Source organism: Rhea pennata, chromosome 10, assembly GCF_028389875.1.
Source record: "Rhea pennata isolate bPtePen1 chromosome 10, bPtePen1.pri, whole genome shotgun sequence".
In the NCBI taxonomy this organism is placed as follows: domain Eukaryota; kingdom Metazoa; phylum Chordata; class Aves; order Rheiformes; family Rheidae; genus Rhea; species Rhea pennata.
Genome location: NC_084672.1, coordinates 13,905,658 through 13,925,693, shown reverse-complemented (window position 1 = coordinate 13,925,693; position 20,036 = coordinate 13,905,658). Strand labels below are relative to the sequence as shown.

General features: G+C 37.5%; 1 protein-coding gene across 1 annotated transcript; it reads right to left on the bottom strand.

The window, feature by feature from the left end:
- Nucleotides 1-6,516: 6,516 nt before the first annotated feature.
- LEO1 (LEO1 homolog, Paf1/RNA polymerase II complex component) lies at nt 6,517-18,616 on the bottom strand. The gene is made up of 12 exons (XM_062583979.1): nt 18,528-18,616; nt 16,763-17,461; nt 16,383-16,487; nt 15,555-15,649; nt 14,757-14,902; nt 13,226-13,310; nt 12,768-12,862; nt 12,342-12,476; nt 11,633-11,768; nt 11,120-11,306; nt 10,750-10,847; nt 6,517-6,796 (listed from the first exon to the last, which is right to left on the bottom strand). The coding sequence occupies exons 1-12, from the start codon at nt 18,583-18,585 to the stop codon at nt 6,692-6,694; spliced, it is 1,944 nt and encodes a 647-aa protein (XP_062439963.1). The 5' UTR covers nt 18,586-18,616; the 3' UTR covers nt 6,517-6,691.
- Between the last annotated feature and the right edge of the window lie 1,420 nt (nt 18,617-20,036).

Sequence of the window (20,036 nt, the reverse complement as noted above, 5' to 3'; positions counted from 1 at the left end):
AAGGGTGCTGTTCTCAGCTGGACTCCTGTTTCCTAAATTAAAGGTTAAACCAGCTTGTAGAAACTGACTGGGAACCAGAAATCACTGCCTCTTAAAATGGTGTATTTCTTGCTCTGGACTCTGATGGACCCCGTTCAAAATCTGCAGATGCAGCATCTGTATCGCAGGTTGCTGACTCATCCTGTAAATTCTTGGAAAAGTTTCAGTTCAGACCTGAAAAATAATACTGACAGAGACCAGCATGTCTTGTAACTGCACATTTCACTGGATGCCGAAATAAAGATCGATTCGCCTCCATAACTTTAGAGAACAAGTAGGAAAAATTCCTTTATTTTCTACTGAATTTTCTTGCCTATCTTCTCCTTCTCAAACAAGCTCTATGTTAAAGTAAGTTTTTGTTTTCTTAAGTATGATGTTATCTGGGGACCTGAATCCTACTCTATCTGGAACAAATCTCTTCTTTTGATAGCAAATGCCTAGTCAGAGTGACAGGTCAAGGCTGAGGGAGTATTTTGACTGTAAAACACATTGCTCCATTCTTTTACAAACCTACCATAAATATCCACTGGACACTATAACATGCTTTTTGCACTTCCCATTAGACTTTTCCCCCCCCCCCCTCAAAGGCAGCTTTCATATACTACACTGAATGCCTAAAGTTCACTGGGTTAAGGATCTCATGTGTTTATTCTAGAAGCTGACCACTTAATCTTTACAATACTTTAACTTGAGTTGGCCACTACCCTTCCCTACAAGCCCAAGTGCTTCTAAAGTATCTGTCCTTCTTATCCTGTCAAGTCAGCATGCTCACTTGAAAGTTTTTGCCCTCTAAATTATTTCCATTCATTACTACATATTAACCATTAAAATGTGCATCTTAGGTGTATTATACTATTTATCCCAAATTTACCTCTTTTTACAACTGTAACTTGACTCTCTAGCACTCAAATTCAGTTCTTTTTAAAGCAGTCTGCTATGAGATTAAGCACTTCTAGTCTACAGGTCAAATTTCTGCAGTGCCTAGAGTAGTGTCCTATGTCCTCCCACTAGGTTGATCTAAATGTAATTAGTGCCAACATAAGAACTCATCCCAGGCATTTTCAGAAGTTTAATTAAAGAATTCAAACAAATATGGTGCAAAATTCACAGCTCTATGAAATCACAAGCTTTTGACATCATCCTAAGACTGTCCATGTTCAATGAAGCTCTCATTTAAGTTCCACAAAGAGAAAAGGAACACCAGCTACATCCCAAAGCAATTCACAAAACTCTTGGGAAGAGAGATGACACTTTCAGTCAGCAAGCTAACACTTAGCTGCTTCTGTCCTTGTTATCTGAGCCTCCTTGTTTCCACCATCAGATATGAAGAAGCTGTAAATTATCACCAATACTTTTGAAAATCATAGCAGGCACTTTGCATTTTTCCCCCTCAAAGGGAAAACACTCTAATTTCCTTCCCTAATCACCAGAAGAACTATTACTGAAAGAGAATCAATACAAAAAATTCAGTTCAAAAGATGAATTACTGATCTGACATATACTGCGTAGAGGAGGGTACTGAACAATGGAAATAACTCAGGCTTTTTAACATTGATATAAAAAATGAGGCATTCTTCAACAAAAATGTGAGAGATGTATCCTTCTTTAAAGAAAGATATCTTTCAGAGTCTGGATTATCAGTTTGCCTTAAACTAACACAGAATAATTTGTTTGCAAGAAAGCAGAAAACCCCTAAAATAATCAGGTATGAATTTTGAAATATGCAAGCCAGAGCTGCCCAAGGTCAGTTTTAAATTACATAAATCTGGTTTTGGCATTTGAGATTTTTTCCAGTCATTTTTGTAGGAAAAAAACAAACCAACCAACCTACCAATCAACCATGTTTTGGTCATGACACTTTGGCTTAATCCTTCTCTGTGATATACTTCTCCCTTCATAGATACAACATAGTCCAATTGGAGTTTATTGTAAGCTGAAAAATAAGATTAGGAGATAGCAAGATCACGCAGTTTAAATGAAATTACCTAATTCTAACTCAGTAAAAAAACCTCAAAGCTGCTGGCAGTAAATACTGTAAGAGCAGGGAGTTCTGTCTGATATGGACAAACAGAAATAGTAGGATTGTAGATCTCAAAAGTACACTCCCCTCAAAGCAAGCAAAAGGGATTACGCCAACATGAACGCTAAATACAAGTGTACTAACACCTGAATAGAAGGGTTTAGATTACTGCTGTTGCCAGAAACCTTGTGTTAAATTCCTTTAGATATTGCAAATAAAAGTGTTCCTTCTGTATCCATGCAAGTTTTTCCCAGATACATTTAACAGAGATCAGTGATGAATTTTATTATAAGATCCTGTCACATGAAGAATATTTACCGCATTATCCTTACATTGGCAGATGAAAAAGCAGATAATTGCCAAATTACCAGGATATAGATTAGTATGTCTTTTCTAGTTATATTCTGAAGTGACTTGATAAGAACAAGAAGCATAAAATGATATAAAATCAGATGTCATTTGATTCAGTAAAAGGATATAAAAAGCAGAGGATTTTTGTTAGTTAGTATTTCCACTGTTTTTAGAAGATTTTATTTAATTTACAATACACAGAATACAACACGTAAATGATTCCATGATTACTAGTAACTGAATGAATGCTATTACTTCCCAGAAAATTTGAACCATAGCTCAGAGAAATAAAGTTACTGTTGCTGGTAAGCTACCTCTGCAACCTCTCATTTCCTCAAGACTAGGTTTTAATTGAAAAAAGCCACTTTCTAAAGCTAAGCTTCCACTTCAATAACTGATGTTTTTCCAGACATTAGTCCATTAAACTAAGTTTCAGAGACTGCAAATGATAAAATTAACCCCCCCCCCAAAAAAAAAAAAAAAACACTTATGAAAGTTTCAAAAGAAAGAAAGAAAGGTTAGCTAGCTAGCTTGCCTGCTTTCTGGTAGAGAAACATTTCAGCACAAATTTACGTATGTTATCCTCTCATTTAGATAGTTTGTGCAGTTCCCCAGACTGCCTAAGAGTTTTGAAGCAATTAGAGATGCAAGCTAGGAATCAATATACTAGTTTGTAGCTTTAAGCCTTTCATGTCCAGACAAGTATAAAAAAGAACAAGAGAAAAAAAAAGAAAAAAAAAAAAGACACAGCTCAAGTCAAAGAGCATCACTAGGCAACACTAGGTATTAGTCACATGGTTTTCCGTGAAGCACTTTCAAGTGAAGCCATAGGCACAAGTGACTCAGAATTAGAAAAGCCTACCTAAATTTCATGAGTGTAAAGTACAGGATTTCTTACAGCAAAAACTGAAAGAACATTTACCAAATAAATGGGGGGGAAAAAAAAAAAAAAGAAAAACTTCTCAATCATTCTCATGTAACAATCTCTGTGCATTCAACGACACTATGAAGCTGTTAAAGAAAAGTATACTTCTAGAACGGACACCTGTGTCTACCGGGTGAGAAATAAGTCTTTGTGATTTCATAAGAAAGTCACTATCTCATGTTTAACACATTCCTAGGGCAGAAGCCTCATATCAGGGCTGAGCTAGTCCTTGTAATACACAGGAATTATTCTACTCTACTTCTTTTTCCCCTTGCACCGCCTTAAGTCACAACTGACTTTTCAATGTGCCAATTCCAAGATACACACCAATAAGAAACTATTCCCTGCCTTCTACAGCCAAGCCAATGTTTACTTCAGAAGAAGGAAGCATCCTTTCTCCATGTGCTTTAATTCATGATCATACCAACTTTCTGAGCTAGTTTTGACGTTCATATGGCCAACAAGCCAATGCAGTTGTCCCATCTGGCAGAAAACTCAAGAACTCAGCAGAAGTTTCCTGCCAGTTTAGCAAGCTGACTTTGACTTCTGACTCACTGAGTTGGGATACACATCACCAAACCTGCTGCGAGGAAAGAGGAAGAACGGCATGGGCAGCTGCTCCTTCCAGTGGGTACTGATCTGTCAGATGTGCTGCAACACAAAAACACCGAGCCGTATAGCTCTGATGAAGAAAAACGCATAGTGGAAAATGTTATCCACTACAAGAAATAAAACTGCAGTTTAACAGCTGGAAAGCACAGAGAATATCTTGAAACAACAACAAAACCAAATAGTCAAGCAGAGTTTTCAGTGACCGTTTTAAGAATGTTTATCCTACATCCTACCACTAGCCAGTAAATCCAGTACTCAGACAGCTTAACATCAGCTCTTCAAAGGAATTTTTCTTGGAAATAGTCCAAATCATACCCTTTCTGGAAGAAGTATTCTGAGCAGTCAAGTACAAGAGTAAATATTCCTTTCCTTTCTCCTTACTCATTTTGCTTTTGGTTTAATATTTTTAATTTAATGGCAGAAAACTGTCTTCAAGCTGAATAAAATTATACATTAAGTTTATAACTAGCAAGACTAAGTTCATTCAAGTGACTTTAATTACAATATGATTATTAAACCAATTTAAGCTCAGAAAACACTGTTTCTAAAATCTCATGTTTAAATAAGACTTCAAAAGAGCAATTTATAAAAGAAGACAGTATAAAAAATACTTAGTTTAATCTTTGTAATCCACAAAAATCATTTTTGGAAGACGAAGTAGGCCATTTAGTAAGTAAAGGCTTAGTCAGCATCAAACTTATGAAAGTGATTAACATGTTTTCACCCTTAGGAGTGCAGGAAAAATAAAAATAGCCAACATACTTTAATTAAACTAACATAAAAGCAAACACTTCATCAGTGAAACTGTGGTGTGCTCCATAGACTTTGTTGTTTAAGAGGTATCTGGGAGGCTTTTATGTGAAAGTACATGTTAGATTCACATTTCTCTACGGCTTGTTTCTTCCCGAGACTGTGACAAGCAAAAAGCAGGTAACTGCATGGAGCAAATCAGTCTCCCAGCAGAGGTCTAAACTAAGAGGATTACCAGGTCAAAATTCCAGCAGATAGAAAGAGGTGTTATTCGCATATTAAAGAGACAGAGGAACTCTTAGATAACACTTTAATTATAGAAAAAAAAAGAGAACAGTTTCTCAGGCAGTCAAAATCCTGAGTAGAAATTCTTCACTTTGTTTTTCATATTTGCAAATGTCTATACTGCAGTCAGCTCCTCAATAGAATATATTAGCACATGCAGAGCTCTCTGCTACTGCAGCTAGAATGCTTCCTGCATCTTCCAGGTGGGAGAAATGGAGGCAGAGTATTTCAGTAAACTACTAGCCTAATTAAAGATGACAAAACCAAGATGTCCAGGTTAAAAGCTATTTCTGGAAGACACTAGGGAATGTCAGACAGCAAAATGCCCACCTTACGGCACTCAAACCTTTCTATCATTTTACAGAGCAGCAGGATTTAGCTGGAAGACAGAGATTGGTAACAGTTATTCTTACATAACTATTACCTACTTTATCTTACGTAACATAAATAAACTTTCCACAGCATCAGTCAATGGTTCCATCTGAAGAGGTATTAAGCTAGTTCTCTTTTATTTCTGTTATCTCTTCAAGTTGCATCTAAACTCTGCAGGACTGTATGAAAACTCTGTTAACAAAGCAACACAGATAACATCTGAATGCTATCTCACCAACCAGGGAAACTCTACATACGGGATATTTAATCTTAGAACAAAAGTGAGGAAAAGTTCAGATACTTTTTAAACTTGCAGCCTTTCCCTGCTTTACAATTGGCGTTGCATAATCAAATACAGTGTTTAGAAATAATGTAAAAGAAGCAATGATTCTGTTCACAATATTCTCTTTCAATAACTTCCTAGTTCAACAACCAATTCCTAAAAATCAACCAGGAATAGTAAGAACCAGCACCATAAGGATCCCATGACATTATGAAATGCTATTATTGTATTTAAGACACGTATTTGCATTGTGGTTCCCAGCAGCTTTTGAAGGAAACATTCATGTCTCCTTGCAGAAATTTTTGCACTTTGTTTAAATAAGTGCTTTTGCTCTAACATTTACATTGCTAGCATATGCTCATTATTATTTTTTAACTCTCAAGCAAGAGATGTATTTTTCACATGCTGAAGTCTGGAACAAAAATCCATGTCTTAATGTGAACGCTTTATGACTTAGGTAAAGGGATGAGTCCTGTTTTAAATATAGCTGACTGCAGTAACTTCACAGGTTACACAAACAGGCTAAGAAATATTTTCAGTCATCAAAGTATACCAGCATAATAACATACAATTCATAGTCACCTGTAAATAAGGAATGTCTAGGAAAAAGCGAGCATTGTACTCTAACTCTCCCATACAAAATGATAAGTTAAGTCTCCATATCTTCATCGAATAAACTTTTTGTTTAAGCATTCTGTATGAAAATTATAAAATTTTTCCCAATAAACTTAGTGCCAGTGATTAATGCAGTTGTGTAACCAGTTACTACAGTTCTCAAAACTGAAATGTACCGTACAAGATATATATATATATATATATATATAAAAAAAAGGACACTGTGATGCCTGGTGCAACAGCTGATGCAATAAAGATAAAGCATTTTAAAAATAAAAGAAAGTCAGAAAACTTTATTCACACCAGAAACACAGAAGCCAATGGAATATGTCGTTATCAAAATAACCCCATTATGGTTACTTACACTTTTGCTGTAAGAGAACTGTACAATATATATATAAATATATATTTAAAAATCAACTTTTGTGCTTTCTCAGTATTAATCATCATCATCTTCCTCTTCATCGCTGATTACATATTTCTTATGCTTCTTACTTGCCTTGTCATCATCCTCAGCTTTTCTCTTTCCAGAAGGTTCACCTTCCTGAAGGCAAAAGAGAAGAAATACAAAGCTAACCCATAATTCAAGCCAAAACAGAAACTCAGAATAGCAAAACACCCAAAAAAGTATTTCTTGAAAGAAAAGCAAATTTATTTGTTCTAATTCTTTCCCTTTGTTGTAATCCAATGCAATTCTTTAAGTACAGTCAACAATGTTACCAGTCACAGACCCCAGCATGAGAGGGTCCAAATACAGCTGCAACTCAATTTACCTCAACGGACATACAACTACACCTGCTTCAAAGTCAACTATGGCATAGAGTAATTTATATCATAACCTGAATTTATGGCATGTGCACTGTTATTCTCAGCACTTATGAATTAAGTGGATAAATCTGAAATAAACCCCTAGAAATATAATGTTTTGGTATTTTAGATGCACTCTTAAGGGACACACTCCCTGTACAGTGCAGAAAGTCTACCACCAAAATCTGTATTACACTCTCCATGGAGTAAACAGAGGACACGGAGTAAACTGGGTACACAAATTAAAAATCATAAGAACAGAAATTTAAGTTTATATAGTTTTTTTTTTTAATGAGGGATTTTAAAATTATCTTTATTTCAAAGGCTAAAATACAGACTTTCAGTGCATGAAGTAAACTAACACATAATGTTTTTCTACAGGTAAACAGATTAAGGAGACAAGGTAGAATAGATGTTGATCTCATATCTCAAAGGAAGGAAGATGTCTAACTTCATGATAAAACTCTCACATTCAGTGTAAAGTTAACCCTTATACTAGAAACAGGTGAAGCAATTCACAGTGCAGAGCTCTAGAACTTAATGTTAAATATATGTAAAAACCCTATCTGTGAATACAAGAATAGGGAGGAAAAAAATTTTTTTTATTAGTCAAATGGCCTATAAGGTAGTCCCGAATTGTTTCCTTACCCATTCATATTGGAATTCAACTTTTTTTTTTTTTTTTTTTTTTTTTTTTTCTGGTTGTACTGTTTCTCTAAGCAATACCATAAAGCCTTTCAGAGGCTGGATGCCCAATTTCTAGCACTTAAATAGAGAGCCAATAGTGTTGGTTTTTTGGGGTTTTTTTTTTGTTTGTTTGTTCGTTTTTTTTTTTTTTTTTAATAATGTGCATTTTGACCAATTCAGTTTAGATGGCCCTTCCAAACAACACTTTGATTCAGAATGCTATGAAAATGTTTGGCCACACCACAACTCACTAATGCAAAAATCATCAATTTTAACATGAAAAACAAATAGTAACTCAATTATTGTTTATAAAAAAAAATATGTCTTTTAAAATATATTCTCAGGTCTGAGTAATCTCATATCTTTTTCCATTATAGTTATTTTAGTTATTTTTTTTAAAGCAGTACATATTAATCGCAGTTTAAGAAGCAGCAAAAGACAACATAGGTTTTCAAAACTGTAATAAACTATGTTTTATTCAAGTCAATTTTTTCTATATTAGCAAATTGGTAGGAGGTGAGAATCTGACTTAGGAGGAATTAGTAAGCAAGGAAAATGGAAATTATCAAGAGTAGGAATCCTATTTAGCAAAACATTCCCATTAATTACAATAAAACAAAAGTACTTGCCACTTAGTGATAAAGTATACTAAAACAGATTGACTTTTTCAGCATTGAAGTTAAGTTGTTACCAGCACAAAGATTTGTGCTGTGCTGTTGACTGACAGCACACAATAGCACAAGAGAGTGCAATGTTACCTGTATATTAAAATATTATTTATAATAAGAGCCATACTTCCATATGTGCCAGCTGAAAATAACTAGTTATGCTCTACTGCTTTTTAAATTCTGCAGCACCCCTGTGAGGCCATGATGGGAATATCACCTTTAAATCAAATAATTTTAAAATGGAGGCTATCACTGTCCAAGTAGCAGAGAAATCTTTTTGGCTAAATATTTTCTCTTGAGAGAGTAGAATTGTAAAATCTTGATGTTGCAGTATCATAAAAGGAACAACTGGCCGTGTCTTGTCAACAAAGAATTTAAAATTACATTTCGGTCTACATGCCTAACTCAAATTATGGCTCTTTCCAGCATAATAGTGTCATATTTTCTGAAACATTAATTTACTCAACAAATAATAAAAAGACAAAAATCATGAATTTCAAGAAAAACCTGCTTTTAGTTTCTCCTCCATATTACAGTGCTTTTTAGTGCAATCACTCAGTTGATGGTATATACCAAGAGGAATAGCATCACAGCTACAAGAATACACGTTCAGAGTAGAATCATAGCAAACATCCCAATAGCTGGGAAATAAGACACACTCGATGAGAAATTTGTATGAAGCAGAATATAAAAATGCAAATGAGAACAATCTTATTCCTTCCTTCCTGTACAGAGGTATGTGTCCTACTGAAAACTCTCACATAGAGGTCATTTACAGACAATTCTGGAGTTTCAAAAGCTGCAATTAAAGGAGTCTGTAATCATTCACTAAAAGGACACGTACCGAATCACACTGTAAAGTTATCCTCTTAAAAAGAAAAGCACATTTTATTAGTGAATAGTAGTAAATATATAAATATATATTTATATATATAAATAGTAAAGTGAATAAAGCCTTGGAAGCTATTCCAAAAGCTTACACTGATCTACTCACACTTCCTTTATTTTTAAGCTTCTGTATGTTATTCTACATATAAATTATATTTTACTTTAAATTAAATGTTTATAATAAAGCAGGACATGAAGATAAGTGAAACTGGAACTCAAGTGTAAAAATACTTCTTTTATATTCTACAAGGTAGTAATAAGAACCCATGAAGTCAGGTAAGTTTGGATATACTATGCTCCCACACAGCGAGGGCAGCTAGCAACAGAGCTCAGATGTGTCCAAACTACCCCTGCTGAGCCACATTTGGCTTGGAAGAAACAGAAGCTCAGCTCCAGTTCAGGGCTGCATCCTGTTCATCAACAGCAGGATTACAGTAATACGGAATGGCTTGTGTCTAAAATAAAGTGAGTTATTGGGTACTGAAACCAAGCAGGCCAAAGACTTGGCCCAACCCAGCTCCCTCTTGCAGCAGGGCAACAGTAAGCCAGGGAGCTAGGGTCAATTGCCACTTGTGACCCATTTCGAAAGTTTGCTCTCCTCTCAGCTCCCAAGGGTTGGCTCTTTGCCACAGAAGCTTTTTAGGACAAGGAGCAAGGGTCAAGAAGGTATACAGAGGTAGAGCTGATGGAGAATAGAGTCTACATACTTCCTGGTTCCACTTCTGCCACTGGATGAGAATAGCTTTTAATCTTAAAAATGGTATCAGTCAATTTTACAGAGTGTTATACCACAGCGCAGTATCAAAGTGACATTACCTTAAACCAACAAATCTCAAGACTTGGCATACACAAAGATTCATTTGTGTACACCTAGCAGTGATCAATTACTAACAACAACAAAAATCCTTAAAATTTTAGAAGAAATAGTACTATTACTGTAGCTAATATTTGCCTTGATCACAACCTAATGTCTAGGTATCTGGGTGAAGGATAAAGTTTGTTTAGCAACGCATTAACTGCATCCCAGTTTTTAACTCTTCTGTTTAAAAAGAGCAGAAGTGCTATAGGAAGAGGCTTACTTTGTTTCCATAATAAGCAGAAGAGGAACACGTAGCTTCGCAGACAATACTGCCCTAGAATTCGGATACGAAGTTTTCTTACTCCTTGCATAACTTTGATGAAGCCATTTTATGTAATTTTACACCATTTTTTTCATCTATAAAGCAGTAATAATGTTAGTGATCTCCTTCAGAAATCACTCAGGTCTGAACTGATGCAAAAATTAGCACAATTACTGTGAAAAGCATGCCAACTCAAATAATACATTCATCACAGCATAAATGAAACTAGAAAATTAAAAATATCAGCTTTTTAAGAACTAGATTTAGGCAGGAAACGCTCATGACCAAAAAGAAGTAGCCTTTTAAGAACAAGGTGCTTTTCTTACCTCATCACTAGTAAGTTTCTTCGCCTTAAGCAGTCTTTGTGTTTTATCTTCATCTGAGCCCTCATCACTGTCAGAAGAATAGATTCTAGCACGTTCCTCTACAAAGAAAAATGAAAAGCCAAACATTTATCCATTTCCAAAATTTGGTGAGGAAAAGATGGTATTAAAAACAATTCTTTTACTTTTCATCCCACAAAAAGCAGGCAGCACCTAACTCCATAATAATAATAAAAAAAAGATACCACCTAAAATCATGTTTTCGCATGTCTCAAATGGACAAGTAAAAATACAGTCTTACAGGATTTTCCTGTGAATTAATCTATCTGATTTATACAGACGCCATTTAGCTGCTGGTAGAGTTTATTATTACCTCTGATGCCACCTTTGTATCTGTTTTTGATAGCTGCTAAACTGATTGCATCATCTCCCTCATCCTCCTCATCATAGCGATCAGGTTCTAAGTAATTTGCACTCAGACCACGCTGATGCTGCTTCTCCCGCATTCTTCGCTGCTGAGACTCTCTACGAATGGAAGCTCTTAACCTCTCCTCTTCTTTCTGTCAAAAAAAGAAACAAACAAAAAAAAAATTCTGCCAACAATGTATAAAATCCGAGGAACAAACAAACAAAAAGTACTCTGAGCACCTAATATTCTACTGAAGCTTTTGAAATCACTTCACAGCAGTGTAAGAACTATCAAACCAGAAAAGCCATTCTAAAGCAAAAAAGATGGCATGCTCAAACCACACTCACGACTAAACAACTTTTGTCTATATCTCCAAAATGCAGTGTCTTTCAGGAAGTTGTTTTATGCTCAGCTATGTTATATTTGTGATTTTTTTAGATGAAATCAGCAAATAAAAAAATTCTTATGCGACAGTACCTTAATCATTTCTGTGCGCTGAGACTCTGGGTCGCGACCTGCCATTGGCAAAATACGGATTTTCTGAGTTTTTGAACATCTATCTGCAAGGGACAGAGTCATCTTCCTGTGGGTAGCGCTGTCTGTAGAGTGTGGCCTGTTATAAAATTGTTAGGGATTAAACACTTCTTAAAAGAATGTATCCCATTTCTAAGGACACCTGTTGGACAGGCACACTTACAAATTCAAATATTCATCTGCACAAAAATGAAACTACTCTTATATATTTAAAATTCACATGCACTATAACAGATACTGGAGACAACAGTTCCTCTCCCAGCAAGCACTCCACAGTTCATTGTCAGCCTAAATAATCATCCTCACATTTCAGTTCAATATCCCAAGCCACAGTCATTATTTTGATGGCAATAATAAATCAGAGAAAAAGGTTCCTTTCAGAGAGCATTAATGTTCTTTCTAATTCATGTGAGGGCTTTTCACTTAAAAATGTAAATTAAAATACATACAGTTTAAAAAAGTGTTATCTATGTACTGCACTATATAGCATACTAGCCTTACAGACCAGGAGACACGCATTAGGAAATCTTGTCCAAATGCTGACTGTTTAGCTCTGAAGGTTTACAAAATGATCTCTTAATTTTTTATATGCCAGTTACAACAGTTCATTACAAAAATAATACCACCATTTGATACGGAATCATGCATTTACCTGAAGGTTAACTTTGTTTTGAAAACAGCCTGTCCTTGTAGACCTGTCCCTTGTCTGATAAAGAGATGGTTGTGATCTCCCTGTAGTGGCGCTTTGTACACATCAAAGACCTCATTGCCCAAGTGGAGTGACATGCTTAAAAGAGATTCACGTTATTAGTTACTTTATAAAAAGTGGCTACATTCTATTGTTTGCCTCACCTATAAATGGAAGAAGCCTTTCTGTTTCCTTTTCATATATAGTCAATAATTATACTTCAATCTAAACAAAGCAGAGTGTAACATTTTCAAAGCACTGAGGCTTTTTAATAATTACTGCTGTGCAGCACTGACTTCAAACTTTGCTGATCTTCCAATTCTGCACGCCACGGCATTTCACTGAAAGACAACTGCTGCACTCCTTCAACAGCAGAAAGTCCAAACTAACCTTCCATCCGACCATTTGACTATCCGTGCGTTACTTTCTCTAATCTCATTTCCTTCCTCATCTCGCCGCATTCGCCATCGTATGGTGTTTTCTACCTTTGAGAACAAAAGATTGTTTTAACTCATAATAAGGAATACTGTTGTAAAACTGTAAAATATACTCTGCAGAAGTCAAGAACTATGGTTACAAGGGCTAGATAACATGCTGCATGATGCAAAGAACGGAAGATGAAAGGGAAGACTTTTACAGAGGAAGCGCAGCTATTAAGCTTTTTTTTTAAAAAAAAATAAGAAAATGTCAAGCATTACTAAAACTGATGAACTTTCTTCAGTGCTGAACTGGTCCACACCTTCATAATCTGAGCCATAATTCAAAACACCATTCTACAATATCTGAAATATACTTCAGAAAGTATAGCTAGATGATCATGAAAGAAAATAGGAAAATTAACATTATACCTTGAGTTTTAACCTAGTTCTACCCTCCTCATCAAGCATCTCCTCATCTTCAAATTCATCCTCGTAATACTGGGGGTCAAAAGGTCTGTAATAAATTATACAACACAATTTTTATTCTTCTAAAAAAATTATACAGATTATTCTAGGGTTGTGCAAAATAACAGGTGCTTGAAATGTTTAAATTATAAGCTGCACACAACATTAAGCACTACAGCTGTGAGACAGTCAGTTCTGCAGTAATGGAATTTACTGCATTGATTCTACACCACAGGAAACCTGCCCAAGTGTCTTCACTACCATCAATTATAGTAACTTCTAATATTCTGACTCTATAAATGGCTGTTGCTAAAGAAAGCAAGTCTGTCTCAGAAGATACTGTTTCTTTTGTATCAGGATGATGAGGTAAGAGTTTGGAACCAAAGTCTGGAACTAAATATGTATATTATACAGAGAAAGCCAAAAGAAAAATGATTATCTTGCAAATAGGGCGAATTAGTGATTTTCTACCAGTATAATGTTTAAGTCTATTTTTTATTTTAATCACAAAACCAAAGGGAAATAAGAGATGATTTTTCTTCTCTTCCTTCAAAAAACCTGATGATTGAAGAATAAAGAGGAGGGTAAAAAAGTGCCCATTTACTAGCCTCCTTCCTAATAGTTTCTATGTTGTTGCAAGGGAAAATAAATGACAGTAATAATAAATAATAAGTAATACAGTCCCTGCTATCCTGCAGTCCTATCTGACCAACCCCCTAAGATCCTCTGGACTTTTCTCACTGATTACAGCCACTAACCTAATTACATAACTAATTGTTATGTAATTCATAACAATTCTCTCCTGAAACGGCCTATAGCATGACAGCCTAAGAATTAGTTGACTAACATATGACAGAAACAATGCTGCACTGCCAGGTAAGAAGATACCTATTAAAATCTCCAATAAAGTTTTTTAATGGAACACTCAAAAGAGGTGGATTTACAGTAATCAGTAGAAGTGTTCAAGGTGGGCTTTAGGGCCACACCTAAATTAAGAGTCCTTTGTGGTATTATTTTGTGTCTCTCTACGAATTCCAGCAAATTCCTTTAGCTCGGATTAGGTAAATCAGAACTTCATACTAAAATAGTATATATAGTACACACAGTTAGAGTTATTTTAAAATTCAAAATAATATCTTAATTACTCAGAAGCACAGAATGAATAAGCACATTTGGCTTTCACACCTCTGAAAGCTGGAAGCTATATTTAGAATTCAACTGACAGTACATGCTTTCATATAAACCGTATTTTAGGCGGGTTTTTTTAAGACAAAAATTTACTCAATCAAGCTGGACTCCAAACTTGTAAGAAAAATCATTTACTTCTTGATTAGGTAATAATCAAATGAAGATTACTATTGATCAACCACACAAAAAGTGTGCATCTTAACCACTTTAAATATGGCCAAAGTATTTAATTTACTACTAAAACAAAAACAACACAGTGAAACACTAAAAAAAAAAAATGTTAAATACATATTTAACGTATAATTACCTGGGCTCCACGCTAAGGAAGTTGGGCAGCTTCACAAAATACAAATCATTACCCAAGTCTGTGTTTACTTTTGGTATTTCTACCTCTATTCTAGTCTCTGGAATGGGCTCCTCTTCCTGCTGTTCTTGATTCAGTCCATTCTCATCCTAATGATGAAAAAGCAACATAAGCATAAAGTGAAAAATACCAATCTCACTGTTGTTGTTAAAACAAGCACTTGTATTTTGTCCAGAGATGTCATTTGTATGTACAGATGGAGAGGAGGTAACTTGCATATTCTCAGTGAAAGTAATCAAACTTAGCATTTTCACACCCCACTTACAGTGGTTTCAAACAGGAACGCAAACACAGAAAAACAAAGACAATGAGCAAATAGTAAAAGAACTGACACAAATATTTATTTTTCAGTTGAGCACTGGAATTACAGTTGGGGATAACCTTTTGATGATAAAAAGGTTTTTTCATTACAGGACTCAAATGAAAATACCTGTCAAATGGCTGTACTAAGGTGCCAAAGACAGTTACGACTTCATACTTTTGTTCATGACAATCAATATATTTCTTTCATATATGAAAAGTCAGGCAGGGAAGGGGGGAAGATGAATAAATGAATTCATCCAGCAGTGCTACAAGTAAAATTATTAATAATTATTTTAGCTAGGGCAAAATTATCTGTAGGTTCTTACTTAAGCACTTATTGTTAGTCTTTTTTTCACTAAGCTGTATCAAGTTCAATCAGTCTTCCAAATTTCAAAGCGGAATGGCAGGTCAATTACTTCAAAAGTCAAGTCTACTCACAATAGGCTGTCCTGGAGTTGGTGGCTTGTCTTCTCCATCACTCCCTGAAGAAATGTCATCTGCACCTCCAAACAGATCCATAACATCTGTATGTTCTTGAGCAAAAAAAATATTATTTTTAAATATGCATGTACACACACACACAGAAGAAAGATCAACACATTCTTTGTCTTTATTACCACCTAAAATCTCCTACAAAGACTAAAAATTGAAAATGTTTATGAAGGAAAGATTATTTTCTTATGCCATAAAAAAAATTCCCTTTTATCTTTAAGATTCAAGCTACATTTGTCTTGGAAATGCACTACTAAATGGGAGAATCTGGTTGAAAACGAGCAACAGAAAAATCAAGATTAACTTATTTTATTCAATAAACAATATAAATATTTGTAAACAGCTACTTTGTTATACATTTTGGAAATTTTACATCTGAAAAGAATCAAAACCTATTTCTCAGGCAGTTAAACATCACAGAAAACGCTGTATATTCTCCTTTGACTATATGCACCTTTTTTTTTAAAAAAAAAAAAATCTCCTTCAGAAACAAAGGAGTGAACCAATACTTACATAAGAAAGGTTTTACCTCTCATGACAGAAACTGAAAGACAGATAGATCAGAACTAACCATAAAAAACACAGTGCACACACACAAAATTTTTGCTGTACCTTTTTGTTATTTCTGTGACATTACAGTTACACCATACAGCAAACAGTATTAATGGCATCACTTCTGTGGCAGATGAATGAGGCAAGTTTAAGACGAGGATTAAAAAATAAACAAACCAAAAATCCACAAAATCCTCACATGCACACAACCCCATCTGTTACCTTTCTGTCCTTCTGTATCACTGTCCACTTCTGAATCTGATGCAATTGGTTTCTTTCGTTTCATTCGCAAAACTTCATCTTCACTATCACTGCCCCTTGCAGACTCTAGTAGAGAGCATAATTATTCTCAGTAAATTAAGAATTCTGTTCCACAAATTTTAGAATTCCTTTGTATTAATAAAGTTGATTCAGATGATAAGGAATTTTTAAAAGCTGCATAAAAAACCTTTACAAAGAGGACTGTAGTTGAAAGCTAAGTGATCAATGCCCTTACATTTAAGTCTGAGTCTTTTCAAGTCAATATAAATGAAACACTAGAGATCAGACTGGCAAAAAGGAAGCAAATTATTACCACAGTATTCCGCAGTATTCAGTCCTACCAGATTTATGCTCTTGTTCCTCCTCATCAGAATGCTGGGCTCTTTCATCGTCATCAGAGTTCTGCATCTTCTCCTCATCAGAATGCTGGGCTCTTTCATCGTCATCAGAGTTCTGCATCTTCTCCTCATCTGAGACCTGAGGTCTCTCTTCATCATCAGAGTTCTGCATTTTCTCCTCGTCAGAGTTCTGGAGTCTTTCCTCATCATCAGACATCTGTGGCCTTTCATCTTCCTCAGAGTTCTGCACTTTCTCCTCATCATCAGAGTTCTGCTGCCTCTCCTCGTCGTCTGACTGATCACTTTTGTCCTCTTTGCCCCACTTTTCATCTTCTGAATGCGCTTTGTCAGAACCGTCTCCCTCTGAATGATGGCTGCCTTCATCTGATCCATGCCCTCTGTCATCATCATCATCATCGTGAGCAGCTTCCGAAACACTGTGCTGATCCGCATCGGACTGATCGTTATCTTCGTGCTCAGAATGTCCTGAAGCTTCAGAGCGATTGTAGGATCTTTCAGAGTGGTTGTCACTCCCTGTATGATGTGATGCTCCCTCATCCTCACTATCATCACCAAATAACTCTTTATTACTAGGTTTTACTGCTTCCCTGTCATCATCCTGGTCACTCTCGCTTCCAGAAGCATTACTACCAGAGCCAGCATTCTCCTGATCAGAATCAGATTCAGATCCAGAATCAGAATCTGCAAAACAAATACCACCCTTTCAAAAGTTAAAATGCCCCTACAAGAAGAAAAATAAAGAGATGGATATTGCTTTAAAAGAAATAAAAGGCAGAGAACTATAAGAAACAACTGTAAAAGTTACCTAGAACAACAAAACGTTACTGATGCACAGGCATCACAGGCAACAAAAGAGACAAAGAAAAAGGATAAACAGAATGTAATGTTTCAAACCACAGTGTATTACTTAAGATTGTAAGCTCCTAAAAAGAATATGCGCTTATACAAAAGACAATAAATTTTGAAATAGCAAGGGCATGAAGCATATAGTGTTTATAAAATTATAAAAATTTAAAACCATCATCATTTCTGAAGCAAAAGTTAGCTGCCCCACCCCTCTTCTGTACCCTGACACACTTGCTACAGTGGAGCTACTCTTAAGCGCCGGGGTTGGGGCATACAACTGTAATCAGAAAAAAAAAAAAAAAAAAAAGAACACCTGTTACACACATTGAGAGTAGCATTTTGAAAATACGCAAATGACAGACTCTAAAACAGTATCTATTGGGATGCACTCCACCATTTTCCTTTAGATGCTGATGACAGCTGAAACTTTTCCGGATAAAAAGGCGTAAACAGGGAACTTCCCTCATTTCCACCATCCCAAACCCAAGCACCTCTAAGCAAACGTATGATCAAATGTCCATTTATCAAATTCGTTGTCAGAATTGAACTTTTCATTAGTTTTTGATTACGAGTTTTCCAGGGAAGTGGGGCTGGGATAGAGCCAATAGAAAGCGCTTTTTCATTGATCTGGATATTTTAGAGCATGTAAATGGGAACTGATACACTATTAAAGAAAGTAAAATACCCCTACCACAGCAAAGCGTTTTAAAGAGAAAAACAGCTATAAAAGCGCGTGCGACTCGGGTCTTTGGCCAGCAAACGAAGCGTGCCAAGAGCCGCAGGGCAGCGCGCCTTGCCGCGGGCACCCGGGGGGGGGAGGAGGAGGAGAAGCGCAGCGCCGGGCCGGGCCGCGCCGCGCCGCGGAGGGCAGGGGAGCGCGCCGCCCGCCCCTTCCCGGCACCTTTCTGCTCGGCCTCCGAGTCGGCGTCGCTGCCGAAGAGATCCTCCATGTCGGCCATGGCGCGAGCGCCGCGCTCCCCGGCCGCCGCCGTCGCCTGCCAGTGACGTCGCACGGAGCGCCGCGCGGCGCCCGCGGGCGAGGGCGGGAGGGAGGAGAGGGAGCGGCTCTTCTTAAAGGCGCCGCGTCCCTAAGCGCCGCCGCCGCCGCCGCTCGAGCCAGCCGCCGCCGCCATTTCCTGCTGCCCCCGCGGCGGCGGCGGCGCGGCCACGGGAGCGAGGCGGAGAGCGACGCCGCGGCAGCGAGCAGCGCTCGTTTAAAGGGCAAAAGCTGCTCGGCGGAGGCAAACGCGCTTTGCTGGTCCACAGCGGCCGGGAGGAGCCGCCCGTCACACTGCGAACACGCCCGGCCTCTGGAGCCGGCCCGCGGCCCCGCGCGGCGGGCGAGGCGAGGCGAGGCGAGGCGAGCTCGGCGGGCGAGAGCAGGCGGCCGCCGCCGCGGTGCTTCGGGCATCCCGCCCCCTCTCCTCCTCAGCGCCGCGCCCCCGCCGCTGGAAGAGGCCGTGGCCTCCCCGGCGTCTCGCCTCCTGTGCGCGCCGGCCCCGGGAGAGGCTTTCCCTCCTCCGGCAATGCCGTGCGAAGGTCGGCAGGAAAACAAAACCGAGCCTTGCGCGGTCGCTTTCTGTAGGGGTTCACCCGGGCCACCGCCTGGCCGCAATACCCCTCTGCGCAGAGTCTCCTCAAACGTATATACATATATAATTATATACATTATCGTATATAATAACGATCTTCCAGACCACGTTATTATAGACTTGTCTCACGTTTGATTGACAGTGACAGGAGAGGGGACATGAGCACAACGTAATGATTTCGGGGGCATTTACAAGAATTTGGTTTAGTACACACCGAACAGACACTTGGAGGACTCTCACCTACTTAGATCTGTGAAAGTTGTTTTCCCCTTCTATGCCTACACGTTGTCAAATTTGGTTGAAGTAAGATGCTTCAAAACTCGTGCACCAGTACTAAGACTTGTTTTCAAAGAGAACAGTGAGCTGTTGTAGTAACATTTGTATTTTACTGCAGCAATAGCTGGGAATTGGAGGAGGAAACATTTAATGTTTTAGTAGAAATCTTTCAGGAGCAAAGTTAGGCATAGCGAATGGCACAAACTTGCTCAGCAATCACTTCTTTCTTGTTGTATGCCAGAGATCACATCCTTGAGGATGCAATCTTGAGGTTTCTATGCGGCTAGATACCCGTTTCCTACCACAGTCCCAGGCTTAACTGTCTCTAAGGGAGCAGCTGAGCTGGAAAATACAGCACATGGAGAGGGGCAGTGGCTGTTGAGCTAGGGAGCTCCCCAGAGATCTTTTCTTACACAAGCCTGTTTACAGGCATTTCAGCCAAGTGGCAAAGCTCTTGCAGGGAATGGGTAGAAAAGAGCAAACAACTCATGAACTGTCTTACTACCTAAGGCTGTATAAAGCAGGCATAAAAGCTCACCCCA